Here is a 13417-nt window from a genome sequence, read left to right as displayed (position 1 = left end):
CAGTATTCTATCTACTATTCTATCTTATTGCCTCTGATCTAATCTGTAATCTAAGGGAAAACCTGCTCCAAAGAAAAATGAATAACTTTCTGCCTTTGATTATATCAGATTAGATAATATAGAATCACAAAATCTCAAGGCTTCTAGTCCAACTAGTATCTGAGCATCATCCCAGATAAGTCATGATCCAGATGTCCCCCTTCCTTCTTTTCTAACCCCTCAGCACTTTTACCAACTCAGTGCCCCATATTTATACATCCTTCCAGTCCCATAACTGCTGCCCCTGTGCTGACCCAGCTGTTTTGCCCCCCCCTTTTTTAGGACATCATGGAAGCCATCCATCTATACCTCGTGAAGGAGTACATCATTCGTCTCTGCAAGAAGCGGTTAGTGCTGAAAACCGCTGACCTTCAGCAAAACTTGGCCAAGTGGATCTTCATGGATGCTAAGAACATCCAGAGCTTCTGTGCTGAGAATGTAAGGGGACAGCCTTTTATAAAATGAAAGTAGACTGAGAAATTCTGAGGGGAAAAGAAGACAATTTCATCATCTTCTATGGGTCCTCAATGATCTAGTTAAGGGGTTCATTCAGGCCACGGTAATTTGCCCCAATATGGAGTGGAACGCAATAGGACACAACTGACCAGATTTTTCCCCCTTTAGGGATCTCCTGCAGCTTGGCTAGAGCCAGCCCTCCCTACCCTGGCAGAAATCATTCGTCTCCAGGATACTAGCGCCATCAAGATTGAGGTGGCAACTTTTGCTAGTAGGTTTCCAGACTTCAGGTGAGTAGAAGAGAGCAAGGGAATTAAAATTCACCCCAGGTCTTATACTCATTACACAGATGAGGAAATTGAGGGTCATAGATTTGAAGCTGGAAAAACTCTTAGATGTCATCTTTTCATCTTACAGATAAAGAAATTTAGACCCAGAGACTCACAAAAAGTTCACACAGACAATTTCGGAAGTGGAATCTGAACTCAGATCACTCCTTATCTCAGATTTTTTAGCTATTTCCAAAAACCATATCTTCTAAACTATCTTAAAAAAAAATGTTAGGAGGAAAGAGGTTAAAGTGACATTTTGACTTCCTTTTTCTCCAGGTGCTTTTCATTGCTACCAGCGCCTGGGAACCTTAGCTCCATTCTATCCACCAGTCCTTCCCACTAGAAATGGGATTTCTGAAGTCAGAGAATCAATCAGCGACCTTAGGCTTGCCAAAGAGTTAGGATTTTAGCCAGGATTTCCTGGGGGAATCCATGAAGTAGAGATGAGAAAAATTCCAGATCTGGGGACAACCAGCAGAAATGTACCAAATCTGGAGACAGAGTGCTTTGTTTGAGGAATAGTATCTGGAGGGCAGCTAGGTGCTGCAGGAGATAGAATACCAGCCCTGAAGTCAGGAGCACCTGAGTTCAAATCTGGTCTCAGACACTTAAGATCTATGTGCCATTGGACAAGTCACTTTACTTCAATTACCTCCAAAAGAAAAGGGAATAGTTTCTGATGTCATGAGCTCTTTTGGGGGGAGTACTACTACTGCTCTTTGTTCATGAGAACCAATATTCAGGTACTGGGGTAGAGGCCAGTGAATAAGGAGGCTCTCTGTCCTTGAGAATCTTACTCTTGAAGAAAAAGACTAAGAAGTAACATTTAGATAATTATCATAGTCTGACATTCATATGCCATTTTATACTTTTTAAAGGAACTTTTGCTCCCATAATCTCACATCCTCCCACCAGCTCTGAGAAGGTATAGGCCAGGGATTGTATCACTTCTCCCTTCTGAGTCATTTCCTGGCATTCCAGGCCTCTGATCCTCCAGCTGCAACATACGCCTCCCTGGCTTTTTTCTTACTGTTCCCCATCTCTTCCTGCTAAGTCGTCTCTCCCTGTGACTCAAAGCAAGCTGTCCCCCAACCTGAAAGGCAAGTCTTCTATCACTGCCTCTTGCAGTCTTTTTTTTCCTTCAAGGCACCACTTCCTCCTTAAACTTCACCCCTCTTCCATCCCCAACCTCTCCAGTCAAACATAACCTCTACTCTCCAATTTCTCATTGAACTTTACCCAGACTGCTCCTTTGTATCATAGTTATTTGTGCATGAGTTCTTCCTCTCTGTGAGTGGGGGCTCCTGAAGGGCAGAGAATGTGCCATTTTTATCTTAGTATCTTCACTGCTGAGCATGGGGCTTCTCAGACAGCAGGTTCTTAAAGCAAATCTTTGTGGATTTGAACCAAATCTGAAGTGAAGAAGCTGAGCTCATGGTCTCCAGAGCCTCTTCTAGCTCTGAAAGTTGGTATTCCACGTTTTCTAAGGCTTCTCCCAGGACCAACTTTCTGGGGTTCTTATTCCATCTTTCTTTAAAATGGGCGGGAAATTCCACTTCAGGATGTCTCTCTTGGGCCCTCCCCCCCCTCCTGCCACAGTCTCTGAGGCAGGAATGAGCACTCCCCTCTGTGGGAAAGAAGAAATTCAACACGGGGGAAAAGAAGACTTTCCTATCCTCCAGGAGCCGGTAGAAAGTGGGGAAAGGTTAGGAGTAGGGATGGAAAACACAGAATTAGAGGTGGAGGCCATGGAGTCCAACCTTTTTCATATTACTCCTTTGGAGATATTGAGTGTTTTGGCCAGAACGTGAACTCAGGCCTTCATGACAGTATCACAATTCCTTTAGAGTAGGAGAGAGCCCATAATGCATAATTTCTTTTTTATCCAATAAATGCAGCAATGTAATGCTATGTAATTAATAGCAATTAACTATAGCATAACAGTAATAGCCTAAGATAAAATAATGTAACAGGTTCATAAAGCAAGGACGAAGTACATGGGGTAGGAGAAAGAACCCTTGACCAGGATAGGAAGCAAACAACATGAATCCTGGACTTAGCTCTGTCACTGACTCTGCATGACTTTAGGTACAGCATTAATAATCTGTGGTTCTCTTTATGTTCTAATTCAATAAACATTTATTGAGCATCTACTGTATGCAGAGTAATGCTAAGGAAAAATAATAAGGCTTGGATTAATCAATCAGTAAGCATTTATTAAGCACCTACTGATGCTGGGCACTGGAAATACAAATGCAATGAATGAAAAGATTCTTTTCCTGTCCTTTGGGAGACACAGCATGTATATATACTAATATATACAAAGTGTAGATTCAAGGTAAATAAGTTCAGCAGCAAGGCCATAGCATCTGGGGATAACAGGGAAGGCCTGATGCAGGAAGTCATAGTTAGGTTTTGAGGGAAATTAGGGCTTCTAATGAGTAGAGGTGAGAAGATAGGTCTGTCTGTAGGGTAAGACAATTCCGATATAGGTGTGCCTCAAGGTGGAGATTAAAGATTAGCAATGATGTAGCAGGAAAAAAATTATGCCTTAGAATTTTTTAATCTTCATAGTTCTGTCACCCAGGGCTAGTCCCCTTTTTCTCTGGGTCTCAGTTTTCTCATCTCTGTAAGAATGAGGTTGGCTGGACTAAATGACCCCTGAATCCCCTTCTAGATTTGACGTTCTCTGTATGTTGGAAAGGTGAGATTGAGGGACAGAAGAGAGAGGTACTTGGGGAGCAGCATTCCCCTCATCTTGTCATTGTCTTCTGTTACAGCAAAGGACACTTGGGATCCATCCTGTTCATCAAGGGCAACTTGAGCAACAGTGAAATCAAAAGCATTAAAAGCATATTGGACGATAGCACTTTGTTGACAAGATCCTCCAAGTCCTTATTTTCACATATAAAGGTTGGTTAGCTTTTAACCCCAGCCTGGCCTGACCTGGCTCCTGGTTGCACCCATGGCCCTGACAACTCAAGACAATCACGGAGAGACTGGAATTTACTTCACTCCCCCCTTCTATTAACGCGTAGTTCGAACTAGAAGATGTCTAAGGTACCTTGAGTTCTGACATTCTCGGCTCTAAGTCACTTCTCGGGTCTGGCCTTCAGTTGAGATTTGTTCCAGATCTAATATTCTTGTTCTGTGACTTCAGAACTTATTCCAGCTCTGTGTTCTCTGGTCTGTGACTCTACACCCCTGCCAGCTCTACAAATTACGTTTTCTCCTTCCTCTCGCGTGCCTTCAGTTGTACGAGGATCAGGCCAAGAGAAGAGAGATGTCTTCCCCAGATTTCACAGCCAGAACATGTCTGAGCTGCGTCTAGAATCCAGGTCTCTTACCTCCCACCTTGGGCTTTCTCCCCGGCTCTCCACAGTCAGAACACTGAGCCCAAAGTCAGATGGGAAAGCTCCCAGGAGAAAGCTGCCCCTCTGCCCTTGCTGCCAGCCTCTCTTGTGGAAGGGCTCTCTCTGCTCCATTCTTCTCTCCAGGTCCCTCCTTGCTTCCATGAAATGTTCCTCAGTAGGGTTGGCACGAGACCCTCTTGTACTGATTCTGATTTCCCCCACACTTGGGAGCAGCCTGCTGAGGCCAAAGGTCAGGACTGGAAATGGAAGCCCTCAAGGTCCTATGTTGGGAGATCCTGTTCAAGGAGCTCGTAGTGGAGAAGTATAGACTTTTCTCTCTAGACTTCCACCTGAATCTCTGGGAAACAACATATGTGTTCTCATTTTCCCTTCTCTACAGTTATGCCTTCAGGTACTTCCACAGACACAAATGTGAACACATGTGAAATATAACTATCCTTTCCGTATCCCTCCGGGAGGCCAGAAGGATTGGCTCTAAGAGGCAGTTCTAGACCAGGCATCTTGGAATTCTCTTTCCCCTCCACTGTCGGTGATTAAAATCTCTCAGTGACCATGATTGGAGCATGAGCCCAGGGATGCTCTGTCTCCCTTTTTGGGCTGGGGCCCCAGCTTAATGTAAATTGTGCATATTGTAGAGAACTTTTTGTTTGTATGTCTTTGTATCTGAAATTTGTACCTAAGTTTTTATAGTTTGTTATTAAAAGTCCCACTGAACAATTTCAGGTGGAATGTCTTCATTCTGTATCTCATCTTCATTTCTGCACCAGAGTAATTATTCCTATTCTAAAATAACAAATTGGTATTTGAGTAAATAATATTTAGAAAGCATTCAATCTTCTTAGACACAAGGCTCATCTCCATATCTAAACCACGAGCCTTGGCCAAGGTCACACAGCAAGTGGGAGAGCTCATCCCAGATCCCCCAGATCATCTGACTCAAATGCCATATAACTGGCCACAACTAACTTCCCTGCTCTCCATTTCTGGCATAAGGTGCTTAGAAAGCCAACTTTACAAATGATATTTTTTTCATGATTTCACAATGATAATTTATATCGTATTGCTTGTCCTTTAAGGAGGTCCTGAAGGGAGAAAGAGAAGGAGGAGGTTGAAGTGGGGGAGGAGAAAGAGAAAGGAAAGGGAAGGGAGAGAGAAGGGGAGGAGAGCAAGGGGGGAAAGGTAAAGGGGAAGAGAAAGAGGAGAGGGAGAAGGGGAAAGGGAGGAGAAAGAGGAGTCAAAAATAAATAAATAATAAAATTTATAAAACAAAATACAAATGAGGAAATATGGTCAGAGAGGGGAAGTGACTTGGGGTCATAGGATTCAGAAGTGAAAGAAACCTTAAAGATCATCCAGTCACATTGCAGCATCCCAGAGAGAGGAAGGAACTTTCCAAGACCCAAGGAGAGATGTCCGACAGTCTCAATCTCCTGATTCCCTACATGGAACTCTTAACTGCAACTCCCACACTGCCTTGCCTGTCTGCATACATATGTTCAACTCTGACCACAGAACACCCTTCATATGCCTCCCCAGAAATGGAAAAACGTCCTGGGCCCAAAGCATAGACAAGCTAACCCCCAGGCAGTTATACAAAAGCATAAGGAACATCATCAAGCAGTCTCTGTGCCTGTAGCTGGAAAGCCTTGTTTTATCCCCTGAGATTTGTATAAATAGCAGTACAACTCACTCCCTGTCCTTGCCAACAGTCTCTCTCAAGAGTTCCCCAGAATTTTCTTGTTTTCCTTTCCAATGTGAGGAAATGGAATCATAAATCAGATCCAGACCTTGGGACTGAGTCATGAACACGTACACTCTCCCTAAAATTGTAGCACATATATGTTGGTGAGAAAGTGGGCTCAGGACAGGGGCTTGATCTGGAATGTGGGTCTGAACTCAGTCTGGGTCTAAGTTCTGTTGGTGATTGGGCTCAGGAACTGGTCTCAGTCCAGAAGTCAGGATTCAAACAATGAAGGAGATTAGGGTTCGGAGTTCAAGCTACAATCAAGACTGGATCATCATCCGGGCCTGAGCTAGGACTCTTAGCCATGGCTGGAATCAGGAATGTATCTACACCAGCTACTGGGATTAATAAAAACTAACTATTCAACAAAAAACTGCTTAGAAAACTGGAAAGCAGGCTGGCAGAAATTAGGTTTAGACAAACATCTTGTACCATCTTCCAAAATAAACTCCACATAGGTAAATAATTTAGATATAAAAGATCATATCACTAAAAAATTAGCCAGTAAACAAGTAAAAAATTTTCTATTAGGTCTAAGAATAGGAGGAAGAGTTCATGGTGGAGCAAATGAAGAGAGGATCAAAAAGATAAAATAAAAATTGATTATAGACATAAAATTAAAGTTTTCATAGAAATAGAATGATTACAGCTAAAATTAGAAGGAAAATAGAAGGAAATGTTTGTATTAAGTTTCTCTGATAAAGATATATATAAGGAGCTGATTGAAATTTATAAGAATAAAAATCCATTCCCTAATTTCTCATCTGATAACTTGTCAAAGCATATGAATAGATAGTTTTTAAAGGAGGAAATACTTGTTATGTCAACATCCTTGTTAAAAAAAAAATACTCCAGGGGGCAGCTAGATGGTGCAGTGGACAGAGCACAAGCAGGACCCTGAGTTCAAATCTGGTCTTAACTTAACACTTAACACTTCTAGCGGTGTGATCCAATTGCCTCAGCAAAAAAAAAAAAAAAATCCAAATCACAATTATAGAAATGCAGCTCTGAGAGTCTATCTCATACCTCTCAGACTGGCAAAGATAAGAGGGAAAATGAAAAATATTAGAGGGGCTGTAAGAAAATAAGCATATTAATGCATTGTTGATAGAATTAGGAATTGATCTAGTTATTCTGGAAAGTAATTTGAAAGTATGCTCCAAAAGCCACCAAATTGTGTATATCCTTTTTGTCCTAGAGCAACAAGTGTGGTCCTTGGACCCCTGGAGTTCCCCAAGAATTTATTGAGGAGTTTGTAAGATCAAAACTACTTTCATAATAATACTAAGTCATTATTCTTCTATTAAAATATTCTTCCCTTTTTAAACTAACTATGTAAGGCCAAATTTTTTTCATGTTCTTCAAACAAAACAAAAACAGATGGAATGCAGTAGAGATGAGGATCCAGCTGTCTTTTATTAATCTAAGCACTAAAAGATTTTCCAAAATATATAAAACAATATCACTGACTAAGCTTTGAGGGAAAACAGTTGTTTTCATTAAAATATTTTATTTATGTTAGCATATGATTTATTATTGTTATTTTAATGAATTAATATTTTAAAAATTTTAACAGCTTTAATTTCTTTCTTTCTTTCTTTCTTTTTTTTTTTTTTTTTTGCCAAGGTAAATGGAGTTAAGTGACTTGCCCGGGGTCACACAGCTAAGAAGTGTTAAGTGTCTGAAACCAGATTTGAACTTGGGTCCTCCTGACTTCAGGGCCCACTGCACCACCTAGCTGCTCCAACAGTTTTAATTTCAAACACATTAATTGATAACCCACATAAACAAAAACAATAAAAATCAATTGATAATTGACATAAAAAAGTTCTTTGGGGTCTTCGATAATTTTAAGAGTATCAGAGTTCTAAGTGAGAAGTGGAGATAACACTAATGCACTCATACCCTAAAGAGAGCAAAGAAAAAGGAAAAAGAACCCATATATACAAAAATATTTGTAGCAGGTCTTTTTGTAGTTGCAAAGAACTGGAAACTATGGGGTACTCATACATTGGATATTAGCTGAATAATCATTGTATTTTAATATAACAAGTGATTAGGATGATATAAGAAATGATGAGAGTGTGTTTCAGAGAAACCTAGGAACACTATACAATCTTTTGCTAAGTGAAGTGAGCAGAACCAGGGGAATAATTCACATAATAACAACAGTGTAAAGATATACAACTTTGAAAAACCTAAGAACTCTGTAATGTAATAATCAGCCATGATTCTAGAGGACAAATGAGGAAGTGTGATACCCTCCTTCTGACAGAGAAGTGATAGCCTGAGACATACCTTGTTAGTCATGGTCAATGTGGAAATTTATTTTGCTTGATCCTCCATTTTTGATGCAAAGGTTTTGTTTTTCTTCCATTTTTTTTAAAGCAGAAAAGAGAAAAAGATAAGCATTATCATTGACCCAAAAAAAAAAAAAAAGATATAATAAAGCAATACATTAAAAGAGGAATCTTTGGGGTAGCTAGGTGGTGCAATGGTTAGAGCACCAGCCCTGAAGTCAGGAGGACCCGAGTTCAAATCTGGTCTCAGACACTTAACACTTCCTAGCTGTGTGACCCTGGGCAAGACACTTAACCCCAGTTGCCTCAGCCAAAAAAAAAAAAAAAAAAAGGAATCTTTGTAAAGCTGGGATGGGGGGAGTAAAATCTGGAGCTTTGATTAGGGCCTGGGGTCAAGATTCTGTCAGTTGTCAGGATGAGGTCTCAGACTAGAGTTGCATTCAAGGCTCTTTCTTTGTTAACAGTCTGTTTAAGGTTAGTTTTTGGTGTTTTCCTGCAGGCCTATGACCTTGGGCTCCTCTGTGACAGATCAGTTACAGATTACATGTCAGTCTAAATCAGGGTCAAGGCTCAGTTTTGGAAGAAACAATCATTTATGTGTAGTGTTCTGGTTGGTTTTCTAAAGGTCTCTGGACCAGCCTTTGTTTCAGTTCAGTAATCACCACGAGTACAGCCGAGTGTTAAAGTCCAAATCCTTTATTGTCTTGTTCAAAGTTCTATCTCCTTCACTTGGGGGTCAGTTAGTTTTCTGGAGGCCTTCCGGAGTCCTGGGGAGAAGTGAAGGAGGAAAGCCTGCCACCAAGGTGGTGTGAGATGGGATGAATCTGTCTGTCTCTGAGTCTGTGCTGGCTGTTATATACTCTATTATAATTACATTATTATAGGTGTGAATCTTGTCGAACTATATTAAGCACTAAGTACATGTGCTGAACTAGAGAACTATTAATCACCATGCTAAACTAGATAACCATTGTCTCATCAATTCCACTGATTTAGCACCTTGTAAGAATCCTTGTTTCAGAGTTCTGGCCCATAACATTTACTAAACAACTATTATGTGCTAGGCACTTGCTGTTTTACAAATATTATTTTATCTTCACAATAACCCTAAGAGATAGTATTGTTATTATCCTCATTTACAAGTGGGGAAACTAAGGCAGAGTGATTTGTCTAAGGTTACACAGATAATACTTGTCTGTGGCCAAACTTAAAACTTCGTCTTCCTGACTCCAGGCCCAGAATTCTATTCGCTGCTCCAACCGGTTACCTTGACATCTCAGATTAAAGTCAGAGTTCATTTGGGGATTAATGTGCAAATTCAGTTTTAACTTCTATCCTAGGCCTAGTCTAGCTAAGTCATATCAGTCTTGGCTTGGTTCAGTCCAGAACTGAAATTAGCACCAGGGTCAAGATCAGAATTCCTCTATAACTGTGTTCAGTGGTCAGTCTTCACTTGGGTAACATTTTGGAGGCTCCAACTAGAACCCAGATAGGTCCTACCTGGAATCGAGTCTCAGGATGAGGTTTAAGTCCTGGCTCTTCTGTGAGGTGTGAAATATGCCAAGGAAACAGTCCCCCTCAGCCAAAGGAAGGTTTTGGGGAGAGAGAAAAGAGCCATTTCTCCAAAGCATCCAGGATAGCTTGTGTCCAGAAGCCCTGAATAGCACAGCAAATGGAGTCCCCAAGAAATGAAAGAGAGAAGGAATGAAGAAACTTTTCCTAAGGAAAAGTCTTAAAAGTTGTAGGATGTCAGCTATCTGAACTCAGGTACCATCTTCCAGACTTAACTACTCCAGCCTGTAGAACTATAATTGTCTGATACTTCTCCTATTCCATCCCTCCCTAGACCACTTAGAGTGATTGTCAGACTTGGACAGCAGCTGTAAGATCACCAAGTCCACCCTAATGGTTTTTACAGAGAACAAAATGGGAGATCTGAGAAGAGAAACATTTACCCAAGATCATATAGTGATCCAAACCTCCAAATCCCCAAGCCCCTGCTGCTTTTCAGGCTATTCATTTTTCAGGCTTTTCATTCTATTCTGCCACCATTTACTCAGTTATCTAGGCTCTACCATTGATCTTCTGTGTGACCTGGAACAAATTACCGCCTTATAGTTTCTCCATCTGTAAAACAGGATTGAAACAGATGATTGAAAAAGTCCCTTTCAGTTCTGACATTCAATGGACTCCTCCACCTGTCTGTCACTTATATCCAAGCATGTTTGTCATAGTGATCATTTACATTTCAGAAATCAACAAAAGCTACAAATCAGGATTCAAGATTTTGTTTTGTTGATTTAGAAAGTGATGAATAAAATGTTAGTGATAAAGATTAAACTTAAGAGTCCTATATACTTATTTTTTTGGGGGGGAGGTAGATCTTTTTTAGTTATTAGATCTTTACCAGCATCACCACTGCCTATATCTAACATGTCCCTATTTGCATTAACCTTGAGACTCTTTTATAACATAGATCATGAAGGGGAACTAGAAAGGAGATGAAGACAAACCTCACCTATTTCCTCAATAGTCTACTTCAGGGCCTGGTTCAATACCCGACCTATAGAGATAACCTGTAAGGATTCTTTCCCATTACTGGGGTTGGGAATCCAGGGCCATATACAGAAGAGCTTCTACTACCAAGTCACAGCAGGAAGAAAATCCACCGGAATGAAGTAATTAATGGAAAGTTTCAACCAACAAGCCATTGTACACTGTTGGGCTGCAGAGTAAGGCAAGGGGGCAGAGGGAAAGGAAGACCATTTGTCTCTGCCACAGGAAAAGGAAAAGAGACTCAGGTGTGGTGCCAGGCTCCCACCTTGGGCCGGCTACTGAGTATCCTTTGCTGTCATAACAGGGCTGACCAATTGCAGCTAAATGGTTCAATGGATAGAGTAGTGGACCTGAGTCAGAAAGACCTGAGGTCAAACCCAGCCTTGAACACTTAGTAGTATCATTTAACCTTGGTTTGCCTTAATCCACTGTGGGAGGAAATGAGAAACCACTCCATTATCTTTGCCAAGAAAACCCCATGGATAGTGTGGTCCAGAGGGTCATGAAGAGTTGGACACGACAACAATGGAACCAGAAGGAAAATATGACAGCTGCCACTGCTTCATCAGCTTGGGCCATATCTATTTTGATAGGAAAACACACAGAAAGAACAGATACTGAAACACTGGAGTGGAATAGAAAGAACAATAGTCAATAAACATTTATTAAGCACCTACTGTGTACCAGACTCCGTGCTAAGTGCTGGGGAGACAAATAAGAAAAAAAGAGTTCCTGCCCTCAAGGAGCTCACACAATCTGAGACAACACACAAAAGGAGACTGAAAAAGGAGGTGTAGGGAAATGATATTGTAGAGTCAAAACCAAGTATCACTGCTTATGGGAAAGAGGAGCCGGAGAATTCTGAGCCCTCTATAAAAAAAGAGCTGGGAGGAATTTATTGCTCTCCCTTTGGACCCTCCAGGCACAGAGGAGTAGTTTCTGAGGAAATATTAAGTATCAAAGTTGAATCAGTCTCCATGACGATAAAATTTCAAGGACTTTGATTCTAATCTCAATTCTACTACTAATTGTCTCTGACTGTGAGCAAGTTTTCTCAACCTGAGTGACTGGAAGTTCAGTGGTGCCATCCATGAGTTATGATGCTTACAAGGTACTAAGACAGTGAGTGGAATTGATAGGGACAACAGTTATCTAATTTAGCATGGTTCAGTATGATTGATCTGATCCTACAAGGAGATGCTATGGGCCAGAACTTGAAACAAGGTACTGAGTAGAATTGAGGAAACAGTGGTTAGATCTAATTTAGCATTAATTTAATCCTACAACAAATAATGGTTTCCTAGGGATGAAATGACTGGTATAACATTCTCAGTGTGGGGCATGTAAGGGAGAAGCTCTCAGGGCCAGACGCACAAGCCCACTCTCGGAGGCGGAGTCAGATTCATTCCATCTTCCACCTTTGTGCTGGCTGAGACTTTGGATTCGGAGGGAGCTGGAGGCAGAAGCTGGAAGAGACAAAGGACTAGCGGCAAGAACTCTTGGAACCAAGGAGAGAGCTAGGCGTCTAAGAAAGCTAACCAGGCTATTTTGAAGGAGAAAATAAAGGATCTGAACTTTTAGCTCCTGGCTGCATTTGGGGTGATTATTGAACTGAACTGAAAGGAAGGCTGCCTCCAGAAGCCCCCAAGAAACTTGCTCCCAGAGAACATTACAATTTAGAAAAGAACATTACATCTACGGAAATAGGAAATTTCAGAAACAGGGAGGAAAAAGATACTGGGTTCTATTTTTTGACATGTTAAATCTGAGATAGCTAAAGAACATCCAGTTGGAAATATCCAATAAGAATATATATTGGATTGGAACTCAGGAAAAAAATTGATATTGGACTAGAATTAAAGTGAGTGACATAATTGACATCTATTGATAAAGGAATTGTTGAATCACCAAAGTTCAACATTGGAATTGGTCCCTAGTTCAACCCATACATAAAAGGGATTCCACGTATAACAAATAGTCATCCAGACTCTGATTGAAGGCATGCAAAGCAGGAACCCTATCATTTCAATCTCACTTTTGGACAGCTCTAATTGCTGGAAAGTTTTCTCTGATATCAAGGCTAAATCTTTACAACTCTCACTCATCGTTTCTGGTTCAGTCTTCTGGGTCCAAAGAAAATACTTCTACCTGACAGCCTGTCAAATGCTTGAAAATACCTATTAGGTTTTGTAGAGGGTCACAGTGAGTGGGGAAACTCTGGGTGAAGAATAAGACCCATCAGCCCAGAGGGAACCTGCTGACAACGTCTGGTTCAGCTCCCCATCTGCCCTAAGGGCTCTCAGCCTTCCAGAGAAGTCAGGGGGCAGTGACCATGTGTATTGTGATTGAAGCAGAGTGATAGCAGGTGGCAAATTACATACAATAGCAAGTTGTTTATGTGGTCCCATGTGCACAGTGTTGTTTTTGTTACAATATGTAAAAGGGAAAGCCCTTGAAATAAAGGAACTCCATTTTTCCATCGTCCTCTTGAGTCTCACCTCATCACTTCTCCACTAGGAAGGTATATTTTAATCACCCCAGCCTGGGGGCTCTAGAAAGCAGGACACAATAAGGTTTGCCCTGCATCTTCTCTTCTTTGAGCTAAACACAATTAGT

The 13417-nt window shown here is 41.0% G+C and overlaps 1 protein-coding gene across 1 annotated transcript in view; it reads left to right on the top strand.

Annotated features, from left to right (window-relative positions):
• The window catches only part of TNFAIP2 (TNF alpha induced protein 2), a 31686-nt gene extending 26763 nt beyond the window's left edge, over positions 1-4923 (top strand). Inside the window, exons 10-12 of the mRNA XM_074291196.1 lie at positions 322-477; positions 664-785; positions 3608-4923. Coding sequence (XP_074147297.1) covers positions 322-477; positions 664-785; positions 3608-3749 — 420 coding nt within the window. The 3' untranslated portion in view covers positions 3750-4923. The remainder of the gene's footprint in view (positions 1-321; positions 478-663; positions 786-3607) is intronic.
• Positions 4924-13417: the final 8494 nt, after the last annotated feature.

The sequence above is a fragment of the Sminthopsis crassicaudata genome, chromosome 2 (genome assembly GCF_048593235.1).
Source record: "Sminthopsis crassicaudata isolate SCR6 chromosome 2, ASM4859323v1, whole genome shotgun sequence".
Taxonomy (NCBI): Eukaryota; Metazoa; Chordata; class Mammalia; order Dasyuromorphia; family Dasyuridae; genus Sminthopsis; species Sminthopsis crassicaudata.
Note: the sequence above shows the minus strand (reverse complement) of the source record. Positions and strands in the feature narration are given on the sequence as shown.